General features: G+C 42.2%; 1 protein-coding gene across 15 annotated transcripts in view; it reads right to left on the bottom strand.

The window, feature by feature from the left end:
- Window positions 1-10,000, bottom strand: part of LOC106569653 (receptor-type tyrosine-protein phosphatase F) — a 469,500-nt gene that overhangs the window by 127,982 nt on the left and 331,518 nt on the right. For 10 of the 15 annotated variants that reach the window (XM_045694461.1, XM_045694460.1, XM_045694463.1 and 7 more), the window contains 2 exons: window positions 5,024-5,335; window positions 1,025-1,218 (listed from right to left, as the gene is read on the bottom strand). In XM_045694461.1, coding sequence (XP_045550417.1) covers window positions 1,025-1,218; window positions 5,024-5,335 — 506 coding nt within the window. The remainder of the gene's footprint in view (window positions 1-1,024; window positions 1,219-5,023; window positions 5,336-10,000) is intronic. The other 5 variants (XM_045694468.1, XM_045694470.1, XM_045694469.1 and 2 more) reach the window with 1 other exon arrangement.

Raw genomic sequence — 10,000 nt, 5'->3', positions numbered from 1 at the left:
GGCATTCTCTAGCCAAGGACTTCTAGTGGGCTTAGTGGAGGGAGGGAGGGAGGGAGGGAGGGAGGGAGGGAGGGAGGGAGGGAGGGAGAGAAAGAGAGGGGGAGAGGGAACGATGTATAAATTAGATGCTATACGGTCAGGGGGCAACAAGGGTGTCGAGACAACGAACAAAACAAACGCGTGTTCACGCAACTTAATTCCCTGAGTACAAACCAAAGGTCCCTTCTTGTTTAAAGATATTCATGAATCTGAAAATCCTTAGGGTTATAATCTCTCTCTCTATTTCTTAATTTAGGGCTGTTCGTTTTCATCTCCCTACGTTAATGCAACATGGCTAAATCGGTTTTGGTGGCAGAGAGAGAGAGAGAGAGAGAGAGAGACAGAGAGAGAGAGAGAGAGAGAGAGAGAGAGAGAGAGAGAGAGAGAGAGAGAGAGATAGAGAGTGAGAGTGAGGGAGAGAGAGAGAGAGAGCGAGAGAATATATGTAATTTATGAACAGGGGTAACAAGGCAGTGCAGTAACATGTATTAACCCTCAGCCACAAAGGAACAGGAACAGGATCGATCCCACTAAGCCCTTCTGATGTAAAACATACATGAAATATTTAACAGCTGTTAGCATTAGCATAAAACCTGGTTGCAGTACAATAATCCCTGAGGGGAAACGGCTCCGAGTGCAATTGGGAGTCAAGTGACACAGGTTAAGGAAGAGGAAGGGAGGGGGGAGAAACATTTAAAGAAGAAGAGAAGGATTGTGATAAATAAATGTAGTAGTGAACACATTAGACACATTTCCACATCTGTTCCCTGCTCTAGTGGTAAGGAAAGGGTAGATGTTTGAGAATGGTAGAGAAGTAAAGAGAGAGAGAGAGAATGAGGAAAGGAGGTACAGAGAGGAGGGAAATGAGAGAGAGAGAGAGATGAAATGAACAAAAATGGAGAGGGATCAAGTGAACGATGGAATGAAAAAGAGAGATTGAGATAAAGAAAGAGGAAAAACACAAGAGAGCGTTGGAGGACAGTACCTGAGCCTCAGGCAGGGCTACGTCCATGATGTTGGGCTGACCGCGTGGCTCCCCATTCTCCAGCCTGGAGAAGATGACCTGGTAGCCCCTGATTTGGCCATGCTGCTTCCCTGGCAGGGGGGCCTTCCACGTTACCCTGATGGCTGTAGAGTTCACAGCTTCTACCTCCAGCTTCCTGGGAGGGGCACCTGGCACTGTGGTAGGAGAGAGGGAGGGGGGAAGGGAGGGAGAGAGAGAGGGAGGGAGAGAGAAGTGAAAAAAGCAAGTGTTATACTGCTGAGAATAGGTAAAGAAAATGCCAAGAGGTCTGGTGATTTTGAGCACTGGAGAAGGAGAAAGCGCTGGTAGTGAACCGACAACTAGATAAGTTAGCTACCAATCTAAGATCCCAACTTTACTAATTTATACGCGTGTCTGTTTGTTTAGGAAGTGTGCTACCTGAGGTCTCTTGCCCCAAAAACAACTGATCACTGGGGGAACGTCATGGTAGGAGGGGCATTGGTGCATTGACTTCACACACTCAATAATTATCTTAAAGGGAAAATCCACAATTTTGGTCATTTTTTTCCATTAATCCCAAAATGTTTTGTATGTCAGCAGTCAAGTTTTAAAGATATTGGACTTTGAAGAAACAAAGTGTCACCCCCATGATGATGCAAAATTCATCATGTGACTCGTTTCACTACTTCACAGGAGAGGCATTTTATTTTAATGTGCGTTTTGGCAGAAATGCCTTCTGGAACATGTGAATTTCCATGTGCTTTAATAACAAACTCTTATGCCATCTGTAAATACGAATAACATTTTAAATTACGAGTCTAGTTGGTTTAGACATGGAAAAAGACAGGAACTTTCCCGCTAGCAATGATTGGCTGAGCTAATGGATGCGTTGAACATGCCCGAGAGATGAGTTTGCCAAACTTTTTTTTCGAAAGATATAACGTTAGCCATGGAGAACTACAAAAGCAGTACTACTGCTCTCAATTATTTCATTTAACTCTTATTTTCAATGACGACCTACCAGAGAACAGTGGGTTAACTGCCTTGTTCAGGGGCAGAACAACAGATTTGTACCTTGTCAGCTCAGAGATTCGATCTTGCAACCTTTCGGTTACTAGTCCAACGCTCTAACCACTAGGCTACCTGCCGCCCCAGACTTTATTAAGTGAATAACATGTCAATAACATTGCTGCCCGTAATTTATCAGGCGCTATCGACAAAGGACAGTGGGAAAAAGTTGTGATGGACTACTTTCTGCACAAGGCCATCTATACGGGTAAGAGTCTAGCTACAGTTTTCAGATATTAAATTATTTCTAATTTTGTCAGAAAGTCATTTTAATTTCAAGTTAATGCGTACTGTTAGCTAGCTAGCTAGCTAAAATTAGCTTGCTGGCTAGCTAGTTAACGTGTAGCTATGATCTGTGTAGTAATATTATTAGTAGCACAGAAAGCCTTGCCAGTTATAACCTAATGTTAGCTAGCCAGCTAACATTGAGCCTAGTTGGCTAGCTTTAGCTTCCTGCAGATTCATACTACAGTATTTAATGCATGGTGGCTAGCTATGACAATCCGTTTGTACTGTATGAGTTGGGATTACGGTTTATTGTGTAGCTAACTAGCTACATGTCTAAACAAACGACTCCACTTTGCCAGATGATTACATGACCCACCCACTTAGCTAGATGTGACTGGGAGGTGGTTAAAGCATTTCTTTCACATGACCCATCAATTTAGACAAGTGTGATTGGGTAAGAATCATCTAATAATTATAAAATATTTATACAGTATATTTATCTGGACACTTTATGTTTTTGATATTGTTAATATGCAAATAACCATTTCTCTGTACCATTTACATCTTCTGTATCCTGTACATGTGACAAATAAACTTTGATTGTACTTGATATAGTGTGTTTACCAGAGACGGTAATGTGAAGAACAACATGACCTGCCCCAAAGTCAGATTAGGATATAGGACAAGGACTAGATAAAGTTTGCTAGTACTTCCACCACTTTTAGTCTTGAAATCTTTGGTTGTTTACTACACTACCTTACTCACTCTGTTTAGCACATGGCTTCACATGTGAATCCTTAAAGAGATGGGTGGGGCTAAAGCTTAAGTGGGTGTGAATGATACTGAATGGGTGGAGACAAAGAAGAGCTCTCCAGTAGTAGTACCAAAACATTCACGGGCCATTTTCTCAAAAGTGGGGATACAAGTTTATCAACTTTTAAAGCAGAATTACTTTCCCATTGTTCCTCAACTGCGGTGTATGATATACCATTTTATAGCTCTGAGTCTCTACTTTTATCTAATGTAAAAAACACAATTTCAAATTTTGCTGCATAAGACTGAATCCAGGTGGTAATGATGTATTTTGATGTGGCCGGTTCTAAATGTGTTTATCATTTTTATATATTTTTTTATATTTAAAAAGCATTTTAGTCATTTCAAAAGGTGGCATATTCCCCCACTATTGTTGAACAGGAAAAATCCAATATTATTTTTTATATTGTCCTGATATTTGTACGCTATACATGATCTTGTGTCCTCAGAACTGACTACACCTCAGCAAAGTAGAACTATTTTTTACCCAAAAAGGTGAGTTCCAGACCTTTCTAGAACTATGCAACATTACTAGTTATTGTTTATGGCAATCTCAAGAAAAACGAGTGCTTTTGGGTATGTCTATTTAGGCGGAAATCAAAATGTTGCCTTAACAGGTTTTAAAATGCGGCTAAATCCACAGAGGAATGCGTAAAGATCTGACTACTGCCCATAGGATGCCTCGTCACCGCCAGCCTAGTGTGTGTGTGTGTGTGTGTGTGTGTGTGTGTGTGTGTGTGTGTGTGTGTGTGCGCTCTGTTGCCGGAGTGTAAAACCTCTAATTACAGTGAGTATGCAATTAGCTGTGTAGCTGCAACTTCAAACACATTAATTATAGAAAGTTGCCTCCTAGGAACACTCCATCACGCTTCGAACAAAATAAAGAAGTGAGAAAAGAGAGGGAAGTGGAAAAAAGAAGGAGTGACTAAGTGAGTTGTGTTCCAGTTTCCAGGGCTCAGAGGGAGCCAGACGTGAACTATACATGAGGACAGAACCACAGGAGGAAGAAGAGAGAGAGAAAGAAGGGATGCAGTAATAAAAGGAGATGGCGTTGAGGGTGATGAGCCTTAACCCTGGATAGCAAGTCTGAAAGTCACTGAGGAAGGTCAACACAGAGAGAGGAACAGAAGGAAGAGATAGCAATATAGAGACAGAGAGTGATCACCAGTATAGAGAGTACAGGAAGAAGAGATGTGCAACAGTACCTGTAGAAGTAGTAGAAACCAGAAGAGACATATAGAAACAAGTACAGACCAGTAGATACCAGAAGAGACAAGCAGAAACCAGTAGAAACCTGTAAAAACCAGTTAAGACCAATAGAGACCAGTAGAGACCAGTATAGACCAGCAGAGACCAATAGAGACCAGTATAGACCAGTAGAGACCAATAGAGACCAATAGAGACCAGTATAGACCAGTAGAGACCAATAGAGACCAATAGAGACCAGTATAGACCAGTAGAGACCAATAGAGACCAGTATAGACCAGTAGAGACCAATAAATACCAGTATAGACCAGTGTAGACCAATAGAGACCAGTAGAGACCAGTAGAGACAAGCAGAAACCAGTAGAAACGTGTAAAAACCAGTTAAGACCAATAGAGACCAGTATAGACCAGTAGAGACCAGTCAAAAATTGTATAAATCAGTATAAATCAAGTCGAGACGGAGAAACCAGTAGAAAATAGTAGAAACCAGTAAAGACTATAGAAACCAGTAGAGACCAGCAGAAACCAGTAGAGATCAGAAACTGTTAAAGACAAGAGACAAATAGAGAAGGGAAGATTACGGCAGGAAAGCCAAAGAGACGGACGGAAGGAGGAGTCAGTCGGAGTAGAAGAGCTTCACCCAGGGAGGACGACGGTACAACCCAGAACCAGAAGCCAACCTACCGTCCTCTTTAGTTTTGATCCTGACCGGAGCGCTCTCTGGGCCTGGGCCCACATCAGTGTGAGCTCTAACCCACACCTGGTACTCTGTCCACTTCTCCAGGCCCTCCAGCACATAACTAGAGGCGTCTGCTCCGATCCCCGACACATCGTGACGCTCGGGGTCCTCGCTGGAGCTGCCGGTGGACTGGTAGCTGACGGTGTACGCCACGATGGCGCCGTGGCGGGACGCAGCGGGCGGGGCCACCCAACTCACCTTGAGGGAGGTGGAGCTTAGACTGGACAGGTGCACCTCCTGAGGGGGGGCGGAGGGGGCTGTAAAGGGGGGAGGGAGGCATCAAGCTAAAATAATAACCAACTAAAATAATAACCAACTAAAATAATAACCAACTAAAATAATAACCCAACTAAAATAATAACCAACTAAAATAATAACCAACTAAAATAATAACCAACTAAAATAATAACCAACTAAAATAATAACCAACTAAAATAATAACCCAACTAAAATAATAACCAACTAAAATAATAACCAACTAAAATAATAACCAACTAAAATAATAACCCAACTAAAATAATAACCAACTAAAATAATAACCAACTAAAATAATAACCAACTAAAATAATAACCAACTAAAATAATAACATAACCAAGGATGGGAAGGGAGGGGCTACAGACTCTGGACTGAGAGATTGGTTCAATCAGATATAAAATAACTATGTCTGTTTTTATATGTAGATATATGTAAATAAGGTGTGTGTGTGTGTGTGTGTGGCACATTGGTGGACTGATCACTGTGCCCCCAGCTGTATTCTGTATTCTCGTCTCTATGAGTGGCTGTGTGAGAGTGCAGAGGTCGCAATAACGCAGGATTCTGCAGTTCTCGCACAGAAAGGGAAAGTTAAAAACACAGAAAAAAATATCTTGCTTCGTTTTGTAAACGCAGGTCTAAAATGCTTCTTATCACAACTTCTGCTTGGCTTCACTCACGGTTCAATCAGAATCATTCATGTAAAAAGGACTAATTCTGTAGTTCAGTTGCACTTCTCCACTCCGATAAAAATATCTTTGCACTTGTCTTGACCAATCAAACTCCCGCATTCACAAACATGCATTCTATCAGCCGCCCCGTTTAGTTCTCCGATAGGAAGTTACAATGCAACATTAAGAAATGTAGCCAGCTACATACTCCCTATGATAAACATACCTGATGGCCATGCATCATGCGGCTGTTAGCCAAATATAAGCTCATTTACTTACAAAATGTGTGGCTGCTAGCCAAATAGCGTTGCACTTCTGTTGTCATCTGACGACGGTCTGCTTTTTGAAAATATAGATTTCTGAAAGCTAACGCAACCCCCCCCTGGTGGGTTAACACAGTGACCCCTGGTGGGTTAACACTGTGCCCCCTGGTGGGTTAACACTGTGACCCCTGGTGGGTTAACACAGTGACCCCTGGTGGGTTAACACTGTGACCCCTGGTGGGTTAACACAGTGACCCCTGGTGGGTTAACACTGTGACCCCTGGTGGGTTAACACAGTGCCCCCTGGTGGGTTAACACAGTGACCCCTGGTGGGTTAACACGGTGCCCCCTGGTGTGTTAACACAGTGCCCCCTGGTGTGTTAACACAGTTCCCCCTGGTGGGTTAACACAGTGCCCCCTGGTGGGTTAACACAGTGACCCCTGGTGGGTTAACACAGTGCCCCCTGGTGGGTTAACACAGTGCCCCCTGGTGGGTTAACACAGTGACCCCTGGTGGGTTAACACGGTGCCCCCTGGTGTGTTAACACAGTGCCCCCTGGTGTGTTAACACAGTTCCCCCTGGTGGGTTAACACAGTGCCCCCTGGTGGGTTAACACAGTGACCCCTGGTGGGTTAACACAGTGCCCCCTGGTGGGTTAACACAGTGCCCCCTGGTGGGTTAACACAGTGACCCCTGGTGGGTTAACACAGTGACCCCTGGTGGGTTAACACAGTGCCCCCTGGTGGGTTAACACAGTGACCCCTGGTGGGTTAACACAGTGACCCCTGGTGGGTTAACACAGTTTTAAGGACATTACATCAAAGTTGGATCAGCCTGTAGTGTGGTTTTCCACTTTAATTTTGAGTGTGACTCCAAATCCAGACCTCCATGGGTTGATAAATACAGCCTTCCCTGTAGCTCAGTTGGTAGAGCATGGTGTTTGCAACGCCAGGGTTGTGGGTTCGATTCCCACGGGGGGCCAGCACAGAAAAAAACAAAAAAATGTATGAAATGAAATGTATGCATTCACTACTGTAAGTCACTCTGGATAAGAGTGTCTGCTAAATGACTAAAATGTAAAATGTAAATGTAATAAATTGGATTTCCATTGAGTGATTTTGTTGTCAGCACATTCAACTATGTAAAGAAAAAAGTATTTATTAAGATTATTTCTTTCATTCAGATCTAGGATGTGTTGTTTAAGTGTTCCCTTTATTTTTTTGAGCAGTATATTTGTGCATTTTTCAACGAGCCAGCTCCTATTAGTTCTATTGAGCACCGTGCCACCAACTCGCCTTCCGAACATTCTAGTCCCAGCTTATTGTTCAACGTCACAATGCCTGCTTCGCTATTGTTGGCAACGAGACCTGCTCACTTTGTTTGATAGTTAAAATAACTAAAAAAATCTATTGGAACTCTGCGGTCTTCCCATTGTTTCCTATGGGGGAAATATAGGCATGTCTGTCTATTTCGCCAAATATCTCGCAATGTGTATATTTAGATTTTTTTCAAGTCGGACGCCATTTTAATCATGATAATCTCCTCTTTCTAATTATGTAAGCCTGGGCAGCTAGCTCGGTTGTTATCAAATTCTAGCCCCAAAATACTTTTTGCCCTTGGAACGCTGAGCTCCCCCCAATGTTTTCCTATGGAGAGGCATGCCGGTCTATTTCGCCATATATCTCACAATGTATATTTGATTTTTTTCAAGTCGTGCACCAATTTAATCAGGAGAATCTCCTCTTTGTAATTATGTAAGTCTGGGCAGCGAGCTCATTTGTCAGAAGTTTTTATTTTTTCCTTTGTCATTACGCAGACATAAGCACAGTTGATACCATCGAGGTGCGGATATTTACTTCCAACACAAGTTGTTTTTTTCCAGCTTTGTTCGACGAACAGATTGTAGTGGTAACATAAACAGGGATCCTTTTTTTGTGCCATTTAGGCAAAATGGAATTCTAAGCATCACTCCAGTCAAAACAGGCTCTGCGAACGTTCGATTCTATTCATTTGCTATGGGCTCGCACTAGTGTTCCAGTTTAGCCAACGTTTTTCAGCCTTGGGTGAATTTTGACTCGTTCTATTATCCAGAGTGGTAAACACTGTTGAAGTGTACATGCAGACACAGCATCATTCAAAGACTGGAGTTTGATACACCTGGCATTGGATATGACTGAAAAAGAATGTCTCACAGAGATTCATACCTGAACCACTCCTTTATTTGCTAAGGAAGAGTACATGATCAGTGAATATATTCAATGTACAGGCTACAATATGGGAATCTCATGCATGGTAATAACTACAGTACATGTGTATATAGGACTTGCATCCTTGGAACAATAAAGTTATCTACTCAATCCATAGGCTTCATTAATGCCATTCAGACTTGAAGTTGATACAACAACTATGATAGCTGAGGTTCATAGATTGGTATGAATATTAGTTCAGAACGTTTTAGGGTCCATACACAGATCGGCTACATACTGTAGCTAGCTACACATCCTCCACTACACAATAAGCAAGTAAATAGTGAGCTAACGTTAGCTTTGTTACTTCTGCTGCATTGCAAGGCAAGCTTACACAATTGTACATTTAATTTGCAGTAAATGCTTTAGCTAGCTAGATTCTTTACATCCACTCTTTCCCAAGATGACAGCCTGGTTTGCTGGTTGTTTCAGGAGTCCCTAAAACATTAAACAAAACGAATTACAATGTCATACTGTACTCATGTCATAACACCAGCTAGCTAGCTGGCTAATGTTAGCTAGTCAGTTAACCTGTTATGGCTAGGGGGCAGTATTTTCACAGCCGGATAAAAAACGTACCCGATTTAATCTGATTATTACTCCTGCCCAGAAACTAGAATATGCATATAATTATTAGCGTTGGATAGAAAACACTCCAAAGTTTCTAAAACTGTTTGAATGGTGTCTGTGAGTATAACAGAACTCATTTGGCAGGCCAAAACCTGAGAAGATTCCATGCAGGAAGTGCCCTGTCTGACAATTTCTTGCCCTTCTTGATTATCTCTATCCATTACAGAGGATCTCTGCTGTTACGTGACACTTCCTACGGCTCACATGGGCTCTCAGAAGGCGGCAAAAAGCTGAATCGTGGCGTTGCAGGCTCTGGCTGAAAAAAAGTAGCGCGTTTGGATAGTGGCTGGTTACAGTACTGTGAGACTCAGGCGCGTGCCCGAGTCGACCCCATGCTTTGTTTTCTTTCGTTTGTTTACCTAAACGCAGATTCCCGGTCGGAATATTATCGCTTTTTTATGAGAAAAATGGCATAAAAATTGATTTTAAACAGCGGTTGACATGCTTCGAAGTACGGTAATGGAATATTTAGAAATCTTTTGTCACGAAATGCACCATGCTCGTGACCCTTATTTACACTTCGGATAGTGTCTTGAACGCACGAACAAAACGCCGCTGTTTGGATATAACTATGGATTATTTTGAACCAAACCAACATTTGTTATTGAAGTAGCAGTCCTGGGAGTGCATTCTGACGAAGAACACCAAAGGTAATCAAACTTTTCTAATAGTAAATCTGACTTTGGTCAGGGCTAAACTTGGTGGGTGTCTAAATAGCTAGCCGTCTACTCAGAATATTGCAAAATGTGCTTTCACCGAAAAGCTATTTTAAAATCGGACACCTCGATTGCACAAAGGAGTTCTGTATCTATAATTCTTAAAATAATTGTTATGTTTTTTGTGAACGTTTATCGTGAG

The sequence above is a fragment of the Salmo salar genome, chromosome ssa14 (genome assembly GCF_905237065.1).
Source record: "Salmo salar chromosome ssa14, Ssal_v3.1, whole genome shotgun sequence".
Taxonomy (NCBI): Eukaryota; Metazoa; Chordata; class Actinopteri; order Salmoniformes; family Salmonidae; genus Salmo; species Salmo salar.
Note: the sequence above shows the minus strand (reverse complement) of the source record. Positions and strands in the feature narration are given on the sequence as shown.